The sequence below is a fragment of the Heloderma suspectum genome, chromosome 4 (assembly GCF_057233095.1).
Source record: "Heloderma suspectum isolate Gila_16-S chromosome 4, 16-S_ref, whole genome shotgun sequence".
Taxonomy (NCBI): Eukaryota; Metazoa; Chordata; class Lepidosauria; order Squamata; family Helodermatidae; genus Heloderma; species Heloderma suspectum.
The window spans coordinates 17,326,900-17,346,054 of record NC_139461.1 but is presented as its reverse complement, the minus strand read 5'-3'; the positions used below and the strand labels follow the sequence as shown (position 1 = coordinate 17,346,054).

The 19,155-nt window shown below is 45.3% G+C and overlaps 1 protein-coding gene and 1 long non-coding RNA gene across 10 annotated transcripts in view; both read left to right on the top strand.

Moving 5' to 3' along the window:
- KHDRBS3 (KH RNA binding domain containing, signal transduction associated 3) overlaps positions 1–19,155 on the top strand; it is a 131,993-nt gene that overhangs the window by 47,298 nt on the left and 65,540 nt on the right. For 8 of the 9 annotated variants that reach the window (XR_014789968.1, XR_014789972.1, XR_014789971.1 and 5 more), the window contains exon 2: positions 6,797–6,915. Coding sequence is in view for 4 of the 9 variants with exons in the window: in XM_084848740.1 (XP_084704866.1) it covers positions 6,797–6,915 (119 nt within the window). In the remaining 5 variants the exon portion in view is untranslated. Of the gene's footprint in view, positions 1–5,363; positions 5,452–6,796; positions 6,916–19,155 lie in introns of those variants that run through there. The other variant, XM_084848741.1, reaches the window with a different exon arrangement.
- On the top strand, positions 7,624–10,356 carry LOC146346586 (uncharacterized). The gene is made up of 3 exons (XR_014789973.1): positions 7,624–7,696; positions 8,363–8,414; positions 10,282–10,356. It is a non-coding gene; the product is annotated as an uncharacterized LOC146346586 (long non-coding RNA).

The following is a 19,155-nucleotide window of genomic DNA, read 5'->3' as shown; positions in this document are numbered from 1 at the left end:
TTGGCTATCCCCAATTAATTTAACATGCTGTTCTCTTAAAACAATCCCCCAGGGGCTATTTTGATAGCACCCAGGGTTCATAGTTTCTTAAGCCAAGAATGAAATAAAAGGGGCAAAGGGGTTATTATTATCACTTTTGTAATAGTGAGAACCCAAACTGGGTTCACACAATATGACAGCCCACACTCAAATTTGGGTATGGCTTGAGTGTGAATTCTCATTGAATTGTGGGTTATTGTTAAATCATGGGTTGTTTATGTTGTGTGAACCCAGCTGTGCTAACAAACCATGTTTTGTTAACCACAAACAACCCACAGTTCACAACTCAACAACAAACCATGGGTTCTCTTTGTGGGTTGTTTGTGGTTAACAAACCATGGTTTGTTAGCAGGGCTGAGTTTACACAGCACAACCACTCATGGTTCAACAACAGTCTGCACTCAATCCATACTCAACCTTGAGTGTGGCTTGTCACACTGTTTGAGCTCAGTTTATGTCTCTATGTCTTTCTTCAGTTAAAGAAGGTGTAGGCAGCTTGCAACTCCTGGGTCACACCTGTGGCTCTTTATTGTACTCTTTTCTTTGTTAGAATTTTGTCACAGTTTGCCATAATAATAATTATAACAACATAAACAACAACAACAATTTATTACATTTCTATACCACCTGATAGCCGAAGCTCTCTGGAAAGTTTATGGAGATTAAAACATTAAAATACAATATACAGCGTTTAAAATCCATTTACATAAAACACAGAGATAATATACACAAAGGCAACATATGACTAAAAACAACTTTGAACAGTCAGTCATACCCAAAGATAGATCCAGGACCAATTAAAAACTCATCATATGTTGCCAAATGCCTGAGAGAAAAGGAAGGTCTTAACCTTGCACCGAAAAGATAACAATATCTGTGCCAGGACAGCCTTGTCAGGGAGATTGTTCCACAGGTGGGGGGGCACCACTGAGAAGGCCCTCTCCCTTGTTGCCACTGTCCGAGCTTCCCTTGGATGAGAGTCTTGGAGGAGCTCAGATAGTGAATGTGGAGTACAGTTAAGTTCATCTTGCTATCCCTACCTCATGGCTGCATAGAGGAACATGACATAGTTTGTGCTGGTGAATCTACCGCGAAGAAATTGGGGTGTGGGGATATCAGGACCAAGTCTACTGGACTAATCCAGTCAGAAGTTAGTCTAACCACCTGTTAAATTACTAGTGAACGGGTTCCACAGCACCCCTTCACAAATCTGCTGCAACGCTTCATCCCCCATACTGCTGGATAATTTGACTTTTGATTGCAGTTTGAAACCATTATCCCTCCCTGTCAGTAGGGCTGGCTTTGCTCTACGGGTGCTTTTCCTCCTGGTAACAGACAGGTCCTCAAACAATACCAACTCCTCCAGTCTTTCCTCATATCATTTGATCGCTAACCATTTTGCTGCTGCTGTTTGGATAGCCTCACCCCCCGCGCCCCATAACAACCTCTTTTCTTGGCATTTATCCTGAGGCACAGAACATACTATTCCATTAAAGGTTTTGCCCATGCTGCATAGAGCAGGCAATTGAGAATCTCAGTCTGCTGTTGGCTTGCTTTGCAGCAACAGTAATACAGTGCTGACTTATATTCAACTTGCCCAATATCACAAACAACTCTTCTGGTGGTGGTGCTGATGTGACAGAAATTGCCCAATGACACTTCTTGACCAAGTGTAGAATCTGGCACTTGGTTTTTCTCCCACCACAGCTTCAGTTTGTGCAGCAATGTTGCGTTATCTTATCCATGTGTCTTGGGTTTCACAAATGACTCAACATGTGTTTGGGTCCCGAGCCAACTGTGTTCAGAAACATGTATTTCTTCTTTGTGGTCTGTGTAAGCTCACAGCTGGGTCTGCCTAGATCCATTTTTGACCATTTTAGAGGTCTAGCATGGCAGCTGGCACTCAGCCCCCCGCCCCCCGCCATCCAGGGGAGGTCTTGATTGTGGGCTCCTTGATTGTGAGCTTTTATCCTGCAGATTGCTCCTTCACGGAAATTTGTGGGCTCTTTACATGATGCCGTGACCCTCCAGGACTAAATGCCCTTTGTTCCGTTTCTAAATAGATTGCAGCTAATGAGCTATCAAATTACCCCATTGTAATTGTATTGTAATTACATTGTATTGTAAATTACCCCATTCTGCTTCAATTTCCTCCTTGGGAAGAGTAAAAGTGGCAAGAAGAGGAGCAAGATCAATGAAAGAAAATGGAAGACTCAGATACAGGGAGAAGGAAGGGGAAGGGGGTGAGGGAAAAGAAGCACGTGAAAAAGGGAGTCAGTTGTGATCCTGCATTTAAAATGGAAGCAGAAAACCCCATTTTAAATGCAGGATTTTAGGCTGGTGTAGAGATGCCCTGTGTGTCCATGTTTCTAAAGGTGGAAGGAGCACCTTCGTTCCCAGTGCTGTTTAACCACCACATTAACATCTAGATGAGCATTGTCTGTGGTCTTAACAGAGTTTCTGAATACAGGTGGGCCATAATCTGCACTTATGCTTAATCAGCCCAGAAGACCAGAAGGTGCTTAGTTATCTGTTACAAAAAAAACAGCTGGGAACAACCTCTTCTCAAGAACATGAATTCATTTCCATGATTCATTTCCAGACAGGATAAATCATTAGCCTAGCAAGTAAAAATGCTTGGCTTTACAGATAAGATCAGTTTTAAGTTGCACAGCAGCAAATGAGTTTGCTTGATCATTTAACTTTTAAGAAACTGAATCCATTTAAGAGACAACTCTTGCTGCAACAACAACAAACAGCCTGATAGTGAACAGAGCAGCAGGTGTTCACACTTTTGCTTGTTATGTGCCTTTATTCGTGTGTAACTATTTTTAGTTCTATTTCCAAAATATGTCTCTTTGGCAAATATAGTCATATTGGCAATTGTAAGAATTGGCAGTGTGACTTAATTTTAGCAGGATAGTCCGACTACTGGTTTAACAATTAAATTCCTAAGTCAAATAAGTAGCCAACAAAATCTTTGTGGGCATCTACTCTTCCCAGTCTATTTTAGGAGGAAATGCTGAATATGCGTGTGGCTGTCAGTTGTGTGGCCTCAGGCAAGCCATTCTGTGTTAGCTGCAGTGGCTCACCCCCAGGCTGCAATGTGGGGGGAAATAATACCCATCTGTCTTGCAGACTTATTACAGGGATTACTGAGCTAGCGCCTATGTAACGTTTGGAACATGGCAGTGCGCCATATAAGTTGTGAATGCACCACCTCCATTGGTACAGAAAGGGTTATTTTAAGCCTGCCCTTTTTACATGGGACATTTTATATTCTAGGTAAGATACCAAAGCCTAAAAAGAAGCTTTTTTGCATTTAATGAAGAGTTGGGAGAAAGCGGAACAAATGATGGCTAAATATACTTTCTGTGGTCATGAATATTCATTGTATCAGTGTCGTTAATGAGGTTCTTAGCAATACTGTGTTCAGGTTTAGTTCTTGATAAATGGGTGAAAAATCTATTTGAGAATAATTGAAGAGTTGTGTAGGATTTGAGAAAGGAAGGAATTAATCCTTCTGGTTCTAATTTGGAAAAGGGAAGTTTAGGACACTCACAGCTTTCCTTGCTTTCTTTCAATGAGTATGAAGTCCTGAATATCTTCAGGCAACAGTTAATTATGGTCCAGGAACAGAACCCCTTCCTTCCTTCCTTTTAGGATGAAGGGCAAACAAAAGGAGGTACTTCACACAGCATGTAATTTAAGTGGATAGAATTTACCACCCCAAACTTTTTTTATTCGGTTGGATCCAAATATCCCTTCCTGTGATGGAAGGACTCTTCCTGTTGCACCCAACCTACCACTGTAATTGCACATTTGGGTGGTGAGTGCTGACAAAATTGGATCCAATACAGGTAATTTTCCAAAGCAAATGAATTATGAAATCATCCGATAATTCTTGCAGGAAGGGGTGTACATTTTGTGGTAGTGCTAAGAATGTATTAAGTGAATCAAATGGTCAGAATACATATTCTGCTTGTGATGCACCAAATAAAGTAGAGTTGTGAAACTAGTTCTTACACAGAACCATTTTAGAAATATAGCCGTTCTTCTTGCCCACTGTTTTTGCTGCCCCTCCCATAGTTAGGACCTTGTAAAAACAATTCATGGAGGATGAGACCATCAGTGGCCACTGGTCATGATGGCTACATGTTAACTAGACTCATTCCAATCTGTGTTTCAACCTAGTTATGAGACCAAATCAGCCTTGATCACCCTGATGGGACCAGAGAGGGACAAAGTGAGTGCAACCCTGTTAACTTGACTTGATCTCTCATTGGCTTTTGATACTGTCGACAGTGGTATCCTCCTGGATTGGCTGCATGGGTTGGGCATGGGAGGCACATTGTTACACTGTTTCTGGTCTTACCTGCAGGGTGGATTTCAGAGGGTAACATCAAGTGACTGTTCCTCGGCCCCTTGGCAATTGAGCTATGAGTTTCTGTAGAGTACCGTCTTGTCCCCAATGTTGTTCAAAATCTGTGCTCCTAGATCTAGTCTAGATCCTTCCCTGTTGCTGGAGATGAGACCTAAGTGGTCATGGCGGTTCAGAGTGCCTTTTACCAGCTTCAGCTGGTATACCAACTATGGTCTGTCCTGGACAGGGATTGCTTGGCCATAGTGGTACAAGCAATAGTAACCTTAAGACTGGACTACTGCAACATGCTCTATTTGGGGCTGCCCGTAAGGCTGATCTCAAAGCTGCAGCTAGTGTAGAATGCAGCAGCTTGGCTGTTACCGGGAGCTGTTCTTTTCAACATGCAATTCCTTTGCTGAGGGAACTGCGCTGGCTGCCTATTCCCTATAGGGACAGAGTTAAGATTTTGGGACCAGGATACCCAGAGAGTGCCTTCTCCCTTACCAACCTGCCTGGTCACCGCAGTCATCAGATGAGCTGCTCCTGGTAGTTCTGCATGGACCTCCAGCCCAGTTGGAATCTACTCAGAGTAGAGTCTTCAGTGTGGTAACTCCCTCTCTGTGGAACTCCCTTACTTTAGATGTCAGGCAAGCACCGGCATTGTTTTGTTTCTGATGCCTGTTGAAGACATTTTTATTTCCCCAGTTGACCAGCCATGGTTTTTATTGATATACTGTTTAAAAAAACAACAAAAAACTTTTAATATTGTGCTTTATTCCTTTTGTCTTGTATTGTTCACTGCTCTGGAATCCATTTGGATGTGGGCAGTATATAAATGTCCTAAGTGTGTGTGTGTGTGTGTGTGTGTGTGTATATATATATATACACACACATATACACACACACACACACACATATACACACACACACACACACATACAGAGAGAGAGAGAGAGAGAGAGAGAGAGAGAGAGAGGTTGATGTAAAGCGACACGACAGCAAAGCAGCAAGGAGGCTCTGGATCCACTGTGAATGCAGTCAGTCTTAAGGTAAAATGTATAAGAAAGATTTAAAAAGATAACAAGACTAACAACAGATAAGCTACAGATGAGGGCAGAAGCCGAAACATTTAGCTTATAATAGATTTTTAATACTCTGCTTAGTCTTTTTATCTTTCTCACGAACACATGCACACACATATAATATATATAATCTTCTAATATCAGGGGCATTATGCCAGTTGCTCTCCATTGCGCTCATGTCCTGCTTGCGGGCTTACCATAAACATCTGGTTGGCCACTGTGAGAAAAGAACGTTGGACTAGATAGGCCTTTCATCTGAAGCAGCAGGGCTGCTCTCATGTAGCCCTGCCCAGTCCTGTTAACTGTAGCTGAACCAATGCCAGATTCAACAGTGTCCTGGGCAATGTGTCCCCCCTTCCCAAGGCTTACAGGGTAGTAGATATGGGTGAACAGTGGGCAGCATCAACGCATTCTCAACCCAGAACTGTATTTTTTGTATCCCCAGTCCTTCTGGGCCCTGCCCCTGACTTGTGGATAAAGAAGATAGTAGTAGCTGTGGCCATCTGGACCAAGGCTTCTTGTTACAGTACTATTTGTACAATTAAAAAAGGGGGGCAGCGTGTTTTATGGTGCGACTTGAATGTATCTGTAGCTATAAATCTACCCATGAGCCCTGGCTTTTGGACCACCATGCCAGTGCTGAAACCAGAGATGATAGTTAGACATACTGGATTTCATCTAAACTACTAGGTCAGTTTTTTACTTAAGCCATGACTATCTTTTCACATCATGGCACCTAAGTGCAACGAACTTACTCTGAATCCAACTCATTGTATTTATTCTTACTCAACTGCCATAAGAAACCTCCGTCTTCGAAAAATCTTGATATGGGAAATAATGTGAGTTAACCAGGGATAAAGGAACTCACCAGATGAAGTCTTATGCCTTCCTTTTTGTATAAAGGCATTTTGCCATTATGTACTTGGAACTCTAAGTAGCAGTGAAAGCTGGGATTCACAGGACATCCTTCTTCCTCCATTCCTCAGGGCAGTGCAAGTATGGGGAAGAACCATAGCTCAGTGGTTGAGCACAAGTGCATGTAGAAGGTCCTAGGTGCAATTCTTATTCTTTCTCCAGCTGAAATGATCAGGCAGTAGATGATGGGGTCTCTCCGAGACCCTGGTGTGCTGCTAACAATCACAGTAGACAGTAGCAGGCTGGATGGACAAATAGTTTTCCTTTGTTCCTAAAAGACTTTCAGAATTGCCCTGATGAAATGTGTCATTCATCTGTTCTTTAAATGAGAATATATGTGTTTGAAATGATTTAGGAAAACGAATGCCAAACCAAGTTTTATACTTTTTTGTTACAGAAATCGATAAATTCCAAAAAGGGGAAGGCAAGGAAGAAGAAAAGTACATTGATGTAGTGATTAACAAAAATATGAAACTGGGACAAAAAGTATTAATTCCGGTAAAACAGTTTCCCAAGGTAAGTTGTATCACTAATTCTGAATACAACGAATGCTAGTTCAGTGCACGTTCTTCTTGATTCACTACTTGATTCACTACTGTTTCTGAATCATCACTACTTCAGCTTTTCATTGTGAATGTTATTTTGAACTGTATTGTATTTTCAGATTTCTTGGTACCGTGTCCAGGAGGTTGCTGAGCACGACGTGTGAACCCAGGCCGCTGGGTTGTTCAGGGGCTATACAATCCACTGGTTAACCCATGGTTTGTCGTTGGGTTAACCGCTGGGTTGTTTAGCCCCTAAACAACCCAAGGGTCTGGGTTCTCATGTCACGCTCAGCAGCCTATGAAGGAGCCGATTGTGGATTGCTTAACCCATGGGCTATCATGTATAAACTGGCCCAGAGTGCTTTTGCTAGATTACTGAACAGGAGCACTTCACACTGCAACATTTTGTTGCAGATTCCACTTTCGATGTAGTTTTACATCTAAAGGCACCAGAGAAACTGAAACCAGGCCCAGAACTTTGCCAGCTGTCCAGTGAAATGCCACCTTTTGAATAGCAGTAGAATCTCCTATTTTGGTTGTTTTGGTTTGCCTTGGTGAAAGGCTGGGTGAGGTACATGATGGACTGCATGAGCCCAAGACCTGTTCCTGGACTCTGTCTTGGAATGGGATGAGAAATAATACTGCAATACTCTCGCTATAGGTAATCTGAAACTTTCAGCTGGATACAAGAATGATTCAGGAAAAATCTTCCATTACCTTGTGCATTCCTTGAATTCTCTCAAATGATTTTGGTCAGTGTTCCTGTCTTACATTTTTTACATAGGCAGTGTTACCTTTAATGAACCACAGCTGCTCATGGATCTGGAATAAATGGACTGTGTTTACAGTGGAGGAAAGCGAAATAGTTGGGATCTGTATGTCCCATGGATCTGTATTGCATTTTTATAATGGAAATGTGGGACATACATTAACTATTTTTATGTATGAGAGGAGCCATGTTAGTGTATTGCAATAAAAACAACAGTGACGCCTTTAACTATGTTCCACGAAAGTTATGCCAGAATAAATTTGTTAGTCCTTAAGGTGCCACAAGACCCTTGGATGTTTTTACATTAAATATTGGGAGTGGAGATAGTTGCTATGTAGCATGATCATAAACAATCTAGAGTCAGGATAGTAATGCAAAATACCTGTACTGCAAAGATATCTCTTTTCCATACTGGTTTAACTATTAGAGCTTTCTCTAAAGAATATTGGGATTTGTCATTTGGTGGGGGAAGTTAAGAATTCTTTGTTGGAGATCTCTAACCACCACCCCAGAACTACCATTCCCAGAATTCATCTATGGTATAGAAAGATGTACACCCTGAGTTGATACCCATGTAGTTTTGTACTTGGTAATTAGCTTGCATCTTTGAATTATGTAACTGAGCAACATTGGCAACTTTTCTTCTTAGGTCAGTTATGTTTTGAGAAACTTGTCGACACCTGAAGGGATGAATACACAAGGTGAATGTTGTGCTTTGTTCTAGGGCAGCTGTACTATAGCTTTCTTCTTTGTCTCTGCAAGGAAGAGCTTCAGTTCCCTATTATTTGATGCCTCTTAGTAATAAGAATCAAGTGAGCAAAGTGAATGGGATATCTTTATTGATATCAAAGGGAAGACAAGTTCAGCAACTGCAATTAATTATGCATGGAAATCTATATTTTAGATTGTATACACTATTCACAATGCTGCGGTTATGTTGGAAGAGTAGCAACATTGTTGCTGTGTATCTTCTAAAAATGAAAAAAAATATCTTGGCTTTCCAAATTGCTTACATCAAGTAACAGAACTAAAGCTTAATATTTCCTAATTGATATTTTGGGTCTGTATGAATGTTCTGTCTTCAGATTTATATCTTAAAGTAGCTACTTGACATTGTGAAATAGATTTCTTGCATGGTTTACTGTAAATGAATAATTCCTCATTTAGGAATACACTGAAGATTTATTTATATTGCTTTCTCTTAATAGCATACCTGGCTGTGTATTTCAGACTACTCTATTACTGCAAAAGAAGCCTTGTAATCATTAAATCATGACAGGGATTGAAATATATTGACCACTATTCCATTAAACTGAAAAGTAGATCTTTATATATGTTAACTATGGAGCACCATTTTAAGCAATGATTGTTTCTAATAAAACGGAATTGTTGACAAGGCATTACGGATGTCTGGAGGGTTTTTTTTTTACATGTGCTTACTAATTGTCTGAGGCTATATCTACAAAAAAACAAACAAACGCCAAGAACTACCCTAACTTAATGGTGATGAGTTTCCTCAGAGAAACTTGGAATTGAAGCTTGCAAATGTTGCTGATGTTTTGCTGGCTCCCCTGTGATTCCCAGAATTCTGTGGGGAGGCCATGATAGCTAAGGGCCTGAACAGATGTAATGCTAGCTTGGCTTTAAACTAAGGTTATGTGAACAGGCTGTTGTTGCTGTATTTACTAATGTTAAATTGCACTGGCTCCAATATGGAACCTTGGAGGCTGCCACCGTTTACTTCCCTCCATTGTGAAGCCTGTTTATCCCGACCGCTGCTCCTTAACCAGTTGGAGATCTATGAGTGCTTGTAACCAGTTTGAAGAACAGGAGGCGGAGAGCAGTTTTATGGGTCTGCTTAAAACTGAGCTTTGGGTAGAGATGGGTGGGAGAGAGAAGATGGCTGCATTGAATAGCCCAAGAGAACATTTGTCCTACGCTTTTCCTCCCTAGGGAAACATCTTCCTACAGAAGGGTGTGGTTCATTTAACAGGAAGCCTATTAGGAATGCACAGTTATTATGTACTGGAGAACGTGTTGTGTCCTCAGGTGAATTTGTGTAAATCAAGGGTGGGGAACCTCTGACCCATGGGCCAGTTTGGTCTGCCAGGCCACAGGTGAAGCCCCTTCCCAGAGACATGCTCCCTGAGGACTAGTGGGAAGGGGTATTCCCACTGAAATTTCTGATCAGTGATCAGAGTTAACAGTAGGGATTTCCCTGTACTCTGCTCCCCATCCCAATTGGAAGGGGGAACAGCCATGCCTCTTGATGTCATCCTGTCTTTGGCTGTCCCTAGTCTTGGTCGGGGTAATGTCGCTGGATGCGGGCTTTCCCTGGCCATGTCCCCTGATGTCATTTGGTTCTCAGAGGGCTGGTGGGGGCAGGTCATCCATCTCCCCTGCTAAAAATTAGTTCCCAACCCCTGGTGTAAATCTTTGTCCTCATTTGCCTGTTGGTGTGTTATAGTAGGTCATGACTCATGAGCCTATTTAGACATTGACTTTGTACCATGATGTCCCCGTTTACTCTTAACCCAATTTTTAACTGTTTCAGTTTACTTTGTTTAGATTTGCTAGGGCTCCTAACTTCTTCAAGGGTGTGAGACCTATTCAAATGGTTTACCCTCAACGACTGAAAAAGCCCGAAGGATACCCAAGTGCTCTGGTGGGATTTCCCTGACACTGAAGTGTGGTCCTATTGAAGCTCTCTAGTTGATCTTTGGAATGAAGAGATAGGCCAGGCAACTGAAGTTATTGCTCCCAGGCTCCCTCTGTTAAGGTTGGTTTTCTAAAGTGCTTAGGGCAGTGAAAATATTGGGTAGATGGTTAAGAGTGAAGGTGGAGAAAGGCTTGGGATGAATTCAACCAGACATGGGTTAGAGCCCATTGTAGGGTTTGTTCCATGGGTCAGCCAGTGGAGCTGTTCCAAGTAATGAATGGATTGTTACAAGCCAGTTCCCAAAGTAGAGGACCTTGGCAGCCCACTGTGGCCAGTTTTCAAAGCGGTTTGCTTAAAGCCAGTCACATCTGTTCTGACTTAGACTCCCCATTCAGAGCAGGATTTGTGGTGGTGCCTGGGATGGCTACTTGTCCTATTTTTTTTTTTTGGATAAGTGTCAACTTTTACAGCCTGAGGATGTGGACAGGTTTCTTGGAAGACTAAAACAGACCAGTTGCTGATTACATCCATGTCCATACTGGGTGATTAAAGCTGCTATAGGGAGAGTGCCCACATGGGTGGTGGAGGTTCTAAATACATCTTTAGATGAAGGCTGTGTTCCTATGAGGCAGCTATGAGACCTTTAGTTAAAAAAGCCCTTACTTAACTCTACCATCCTAGATGATTACCAGTCAGTCACGAATATATATTTTTTAAATAAGCTAGAACAAGTGGTGGTTACTCAGTGCCAGGCATTCTGGAATGAAACTTATTATTTGGATTCTTTCTGATCTGGGTTCAGGCCTGCGTTATGGACTGGGCAGGTTTTGGTCACTTTGATGGATGACTTCCACCAAGAGCTAGATAGTGGGAGCACACCCCTGTTGGCTCTGCTGAACCTCTAAACACCATCAACCATGTCTGGCTGGTATGGTTCCGGGAAGCATGTTGTGGTGACTCCAGTCCTATATGGTTGAATGTGCTCAGAAGGTGGTGCTGGGGGGTGCTGTTTTGCAGCCTGTTAGCCATTGGCCTGTAGGATTCTTCAGGGCTCCATCCTTTCCCACATATTATTTCATATTTACAGGTAGTTTCTGGAAGGGGTCATCTGGGGTTATGGAATTGGATGCTATCAATATGCTGATGTTGCCCAACTGTATTGCCTTTTCAACTGGGTTCAAGGAGGCTGTGGAGATCTTGAACTGTTTCTGCGTGCATTGAAGAATTTGATGTAGGCTAACAAGCTGAGGCTTAATCAAGAAAAAAACTGATCTGGGAGTAAAAGTTCAATAGGTTCTGGATGGGTTTGTGCCCCCTCTGGAGGACCAGATTCACAGCCTGGGGATGCTTCTAGATCCTGTGTTGCTCCTGGATATCCAGTTGGCACCTGTGGCTAGGAGCGCCAAGTGTATTTGCTCATCTTTAACTGGTGTGTGAGCTGCATCCCTTTCTGGAGAAGGTGGGACTGGCCACAGTTGCCTATGCCTTAGTAACCTCCAGATTAGATTACTGCAATACACTGTATGTGGGGCTGCCCTTGAGGAGTGTTCAGAAATTGTGACTGGTGAAAAATGCAGCAGCCAGAATGCTATTGGGTGTCCACTTTTTGAATCATATTACACCAATTTTGTCTTCCTGCACTGGCTTAGTATTCATTTCCTGGCCCAATTCAAGCCATTCATTATTACCTGCAAAACACTAAATGGCTTAGGACCAGGATATCTGAAAGTCTGCCTCCTCCTGCATGAACTGCCCATCAGTCATGGTCATCATCGAGCCCCTGTTTTGTGTTCCATCCCCAAGGGAGATGTGGTTTGTGGTAACATGGTAACTGTCGCCTTCTCTGTGACAGTTGTGGAACTCTCCATTGTGGAACTCGCTTCCAAGTGAGGTTGGACACAACCCTCTGTTGATGCTCTTTTGGGTGGTCAGTCAAGACATTTCCCAGTATCCATATTTCTGTAATACCTTGGGCAACCAAAAGATAATTCCCCCAAAAAAAGTTGTGCAAGCTTTTGAGATCCCAGATCTTTTCTTCAGGCAAGATGTTACAGAAGGCAGGTGGGTGGTGGTGGTAGTGGGGAGAATTGAAAGCCAGGGCCTGCAGGAGAAGCCACTACCACCACCACCACCAGGGAAGAGGCGTGCTTGCCGCCGCTGGGCCTGCTGCTGCCGCCGCTGCCACCACCACCAGGCCTTCCCTGTGGACTTCTGCCTGGCAGACCGCCAGTCCCTGCAGGACCAGGCCCCCAGGTACCGAGCCAGCTGTGCTGCTCCACCTGCCCCTCCCTGGAGGGGCTACATAAGCTGGCTGGCTGAGGTGGCCTGGGAGAGCCAGGGCCTGCAGGAGAAGCCACCACCACCACCACCGGGGAAGAGGCGTGCTTGCTGCCGCTGGGCCTGCTGCCGCCGCCGCTGGGCCTGCTGCTGCCGCCGCTGCCACCACCACCAGGCCTTCCCTGTGGACTTCTGCCTGGCAGACTGCCAGTCCCTGCAGGACCAGGCCCCCAGGTACAGAGCCAGCTGTGCTGCTCCACCTGCCCCTCCCTGGAGGGGCTACATAAGCTGGCTGGCTGAGGTGGCCTGGGAGAGCCAGGGCCTGCAGGAGAAGCCACCACCACCACCACTAGGGAAGAGGCGTGCTTGCTGCTGCTGGGCCTGCTGCCGCCGCCGCCACCGCCACCAGGCCTTCCCTGTGGACTCCTGCCTGGCATTTTTAAGGGGATTTTAATTGTTTTGTTTGTTTGTTTTATTTTGTTGGGGGGGATTTTGTTGTGTTTTTAGGGGTGGGTAGCCTGCCTGATAGGCGGGAGCGAGGGGGCATGTGTCCACCTGATGGAGGCAGTGGGGGGAGTGTTGGGGGCCAGAACATACCGAGGCTGGGCGGCAGGCGCTGGCGGAGCGCTAGGGGCAGGCCATGCCAAGTAAGGGGAACAAGGGAGAGATGTGTAGTATCTGTCCCCTGCTCCGGGCCTGTCCAGAGCCAAAGGATGGCTGGGGGAGGCGTGACCCCATCTTCTGGCCTTCGTTTGCTGCTCTGCAATGCCAGGTCTGTTACCCAGAAAACCTCCCTCATCCATGACATGATCCTGGATGAGGGTGCAGACCTGGCATGTATTACGGAGACCTGGCTGGCCGAGGCTGCTGCTCCAACCCTTGCAGCCATGTGTCCAGCTGGATTTTCCTATGCACAGCAGCCGAGGGCTGGGGATCGGGGAGGGGGAGTGGCTGTTATCTACCGAGAGTCCTTGGTCTTCACCAGACCCCCTCTCCGGGAGACCAAGGTTGCTGAGTGCATGTACTGGAGGTTGGGCCCGAAGGGCAGTCTGGGGAATCTGCTCGTGTACCGTCCACCCCGCTGCACGACTGACTCCCTGGCCGAGGTGCTTGAGGTGGTCTCTGATGTGCGTGTACAGTCCCCTAACTTACTGGTGTTGGGGGACTTCAACGTACATTCGGAGGCCATCCTCACAGGAGCACCTCGGGACTTCACGGGGAGACCATGGCCTCCTGGGAGCTGCACCATATTCGAACTGGGCCCACCCATGTAGCCGGTCATGCACTAGACCTTGTGTTTGTTTCTGGAGAAGCGGGGAGTGATCTGGAAGTCGGGGGTATATCCACCACCCCCTTGTCATGGTCAGATCACTATCTGGTGATGTTGGACTTCTCGGTTCCACAACCCCTCCGCAGGGGTGGAGGACCCATTAAAATGGTCCGCCCCAGGCGTCTTATGGATCCAAATGGATTCCTGAACGCGCTTGGGGATTCTCTGGGGCATGCCAACGGCCACTCGGTCGAGACCCTGGTGGGTGGCTGGAATGCTGCAATCACTGGGGCATTAGATCGGGTGGCTCCGAAACGCCCTCTCCCCCTGAACAGGGCTCGGACTGCACCATGGTTCAATCCGCGGTTACGAGCTCTGAAACAGGAGGTGAGACAGCTAGAGCGCCGGTGGCGGACGTCTCGCTCCAAGGACGATCAGACACGGGCTAGAGCTATATCTTCAGCCTATCGCGTGACGGTGAAGGCAGCAAAAAAGGAATATTATGCTGCCTCCATCGCGTCTGCAGAGTGCTGCCCCAGGAGGCTGTTCCAAGTGGTCCGCAGCCTGGTCGGTCCTGTGGCTCCGGAACCACTGGAGCATTCTAAGGCCTCCTGTGAGGCTTTGGCAAGGCACTTTGCAGATAAAATTGATCAGATTAGGTGTGTTACTCTGCACATTGTGGATACAGTTAGTGAGCAAGAGGCGTCGGCCTGTGGCAAACCGGTTTTGTGGGATCGGTTCCAGCTTCTTCCTCCTGATGAAGTGGACAAGGTGCTTTCATCTGTAAGGCCGACCACCTGCTTACTTGATCCTTGCCCATCTTGGCTCATTATGAGCTGCAGAGAGAGACTGGGTGAGGGGATCAAGGCAGTGGTGAACGCCTCCCTTGAGGAGGGAGTGATGCCATCAGCCCTCAAGGAGGCAGTGATAAGACCGCTCTTAAAGAAGCCCTCCTTGGATCCTCAAGTTCTGAACAACTTTCGCCCAGTCTCAAATCTGCCATTTTTGGGCAAGGTGATTGAGCGGGTGGTGGCGGTGCAGTTGAAGGTACACTTGGAAGAAACTGATTATCTAGACCCATTTCAATCGGGCTTCAGGCCTGGGCATGGGACAGAAACGGCCTTGGTCGCCTTGGTGGATGATATGAGGAGGGCTCTGGATAGGGGTGAATGCTCCTTCCTTGTTCTCCTCGACCTCTCAGCGGCTTTTGATACCGTTGACCACGGTATCCTCCTGGACCGCCTGGAGGGGTTGGGCATTGGAGACACTGTATTGCGGTGGTTCCGGTCCTTCCTCTCCGGCAGGTACCAGAGGGTAGCACTGGGAGAGGAGGTTTCGGACCCGTGGCCACTTACTTGTGGGGTGCCACAGGGTTCCATCCTCTCCCCGATGCTATTTAACATCTATGTGAAGCCGCTGGGGGCTATCATCAGGAGGTTTGGGGTGCAGTGTCATCAATATGCAGATGACACGCAGCTCTACCTCTCATTCAAATCTTCACCAAGGTTGGCCGTAGAATCCCTGTCCAAATGTCTGGAGACGGTGAGTGGCTGGATGGGGAGGAATAAGCTGAAGCTGAACCCTGACAAGACCGAGGTACTTTTGGTGGGAGACAAGAGGAGGCTGGGGGATGTTGACCTGGTGTTGAATGGGGTACGGCTACCCTTGAAAGACCAGGTCTGCAGCCTGGGGGTCATTTTGGACTCCCAGCTGTCCATGGAGGCTCAGGTGTCAGCTGTGAGCCGGACAGCACTGTATCAACTCCATCTGATATGGCGGCTGCGCCCCTTCCTTCCCGACCATCTGCTCCCATCGGTAGTACATGCCCTGGTCTCCTGTTGTTTAGACTACTGTAATGCGCTCTACGTGGGGTTACCCTTGAAGATGGTTCGGAAGCTGCAGCTGGTACAGAACGCGGCGGCTCGCCTGATTAAAGGCAGCCGCCGGCGAGATCACATCACTCCAGTGCTGAAGGAGTTGCACTGGTTACCAGTTGTTTTCCGGGCCAAATTCAAGGTGTTGGTTTTGACCTTTAAAACCCTATATGGTTCCGGCCCAGCCTATCTTAAGGAGCGCCTCCAGCAACACCAGACAGGCCGCTTAACAAGATCAGCCTCGTATGGCCTTCTCTCAGTCCCATCAGCTAGGACAGCTAGACTGGTGGGGACGAGGGAAAGGGCCTTCTCTGTGGTGGCCCCCACTCTGTGGAACTCCCTCCCTAGGGAACTCCGTCATGCCCCCTCTTTAATGAGCTTCCGTCGTGCATTAAAAACGTGGTTGTTCAGGCAGGCATTTGGGGTGGGTTAGGGTATTTAAAAAAAAAAAAATTTATGGTAAAATTTTATTGTTTTAAATTGTTTTGTGGTAGGTTGTACATCGCCCAGAGTGGCTGGGTGACCAGTCAGATGGGCGATTAATAAATTTAATAAATAAATAAATAAAATTGGGAATTGGGAAAGTGGTTTTGTATCAGGACTGTGCTTCATTGTTGTGAACTGGTTTGGGGGCCCTTATGGGGGCAAAAAAGCAGTATATAAATGTTTCTATAGGTAAATATTACTTTGGTCACCCTTTTTGCCACCTTTTCCAGATCAATATCCCTTTCGAGATGTGGTGACCAGAACTGTACACAGTATTCGAAGTGAAATTCACCCTTTTCACTGCTACTGCACAGTGGGTTGATGTTTTCATTGATCTGTCCACCACATTCCCAGTATACCTTTACTGGTCAGTCACTGCCAGCAGAGTTTACATTAGTGTATATGGTTTTTTTGTTGCAATGTGAATCAGTTTACCCTTTCACTAAACAGCCTTTGCCATTTTACTGCCCATTTACCCAGTTTAGAAAATCATTCTTGAGCTCATTACAATCCCTCTTCACTTTTATCCGCTTAAATAATTTGGTGTTGTCATCAAACTTGGCCACCTCATTGCTCACTCCTAACTCCAGATCATGAATGAACAAGTTAAAAAGCACAGTTTTCAACACAGAACATTGGGGGGCCCCACTGTTCACACCCCTCCATTGTGAGAACTGATCATCTATTCCTACTTTCTACCAATCCATGAGAGGATCTGTCCTGTTATCCCGTGACTGTGAAGTGTAGTCAGGAGCCTATTGTAAGAGACTTTGTCAAAAGCCTTTTGAAAGTCGAGCACACAGTGACTACTAGATCACTCCTACCCACATTCTTATTGACACAAGAACTCTGTAAGGTACATAAGACAGGACTTACCATTGTAGAAGCCATGCTAATTCTTCAGCAAAACTTGCTCTTCTCTATGCTTGATATTCCTCCTTGATAGTCTGTTTCAGAGATGGTTTATATTTTCATTGACTTCTCTTGCATAGTTCAAAAAGGACTGTTAAAATTAGGGGTAGGCTGGATTCAGGAGATCTGGGTTCTAGGCCCCACTTGGCCATGAAGCTCACTGGGGAACTTGCGGCCAGTCACTAACTCTCAGCCTAGCCTGCCTCACAGGGTTGTCATGAGGATAAAATGGAGAGGAGGAGGATCATATATGCTGCCTTGGGCTCCTGGTAGGAATGGCAGGATACATATGTAACAAAATAAAATAAAAAGTCTGGGAATTGCAGTCAAAAACATCTGGACTGCACTGGTGGTCTACCCCAGTTTAAATATTCCCAGTTTGATGGGAAATTTACCCACCCTAAAAATTATGCACTTGGTGACTTTGGGAGAGGAGCTAATGTGGGGAAATGCCATATGTCAACAGTTTACAGTAGAGTACTCCCAGGATAGTATTAATAATCATTGTGAGAGATTAGCATGGGACCAGCTCAGTCACTGCATGTCAGACGGCTTCTACTGCAAATGTAAGACAATATAGATTGGCTGATACCTGCCTTGATAGTTCATGAGCTCCTGTTTAAATATTAAGTTACCCTTTACACAGTGATCTGGCTATCTATTGACACTAATATCAACTTTAGTGTTGAGGAATATTTTCCCTTCATTTCCCTTGTCTAAATTGGCCGTATGTGTTAAGAGAGCAGAGCTTTGGCAATGCTAGCTTTTCTGAGCTAACATCCTCTTGAGAGCCTTCTGAATTTAAATACAGAATAGTATTTTCAGAGATCTTTCACTACTGACTTCTAAAATCTAGAGGCTTCTTTCCATTACAGTCTACCCAGATATTGAAGAAGGTTGAATTCAGTCAGCAGTCCTCAAGGCTTGGCATACAAAACAGTGGAAGATCTTCAGTTCAAGATATCTCCTATTCTTTAAAACTGGATGGACTTCTCCCTGTAGCCACCCGCAATTCGAAGAGGCTAATGCTAATCCTGTATCGGTTGTTAAGAGGTTTCAGGGCTGGCTTTCTTACCAAACCCAGAAGAAGAGGTCTAGCACTAAAATTACCTTGATCCATTCAGTGGTCAGATCACGTGCAGGAAAGCACTAAAACCCTTGCAACCTTTATTTTGCAAGCATAAGAAAAAGCCTAGAACAAGTATTGGAACAGGAAAGGCTGTGATGTTTGAATTAGTTCCTTTATAGTGATGGCACCAAACTTCGAAGTGTGTATGTGTGTTCTCTGAGTGTGGATGTAGTGCATCCACACAAACACACTCAGATATTTTTTAATTTCTCATTTCCCTGCATCCGAATGGAGTTCAGGCCAAATTAAAAATGGGCTTGTTTTGGTACACTGCCCCCCCCCCACTGCTTTGAGCCTTTGCTTTTTCTTCACTTCCTGCCCTTCAAGCTTATTAGTTGGTAATGGGGGCATGCAGTGGAGCCTCTATTTAAGAGAGTGTCATGAGCATGTGTGGCAATATCTCTGGTTGTCATGATCGATGGGAAACATAGTTTTTATGGTTCCTGACACTGCAGGTCTTGAGAACTGTGGACATATTTTCCATGGTCTCTGGCAACTACATATAATGCTGAGAGCATATACCTAATAGAGGCCTTCACTGCTGTTGGCTGCTGCTGCCAGGTAAATTTGAGAAAGGGACAGGGGTAGGAAGTAGTTTTTTTAGAATAAATTGTTCAAAATTGTTTTACATGAGCCCATTTTTGATCAGGCCAGCTGAGTTTGCCAGTCACCAATTCTTTGTAGACTTCACAACTAGTCACTTCTGGTCTTCTGCATATTTGAACATGGGATAAGGAAACTATTTGGATTAGGAAATTAATTTTATGTTTTGAGGACCTCCCCTCTATTAGTGAAGGGGTTGAGATACCTTTAGGTAGGGGGAAAGAAGCCCCAT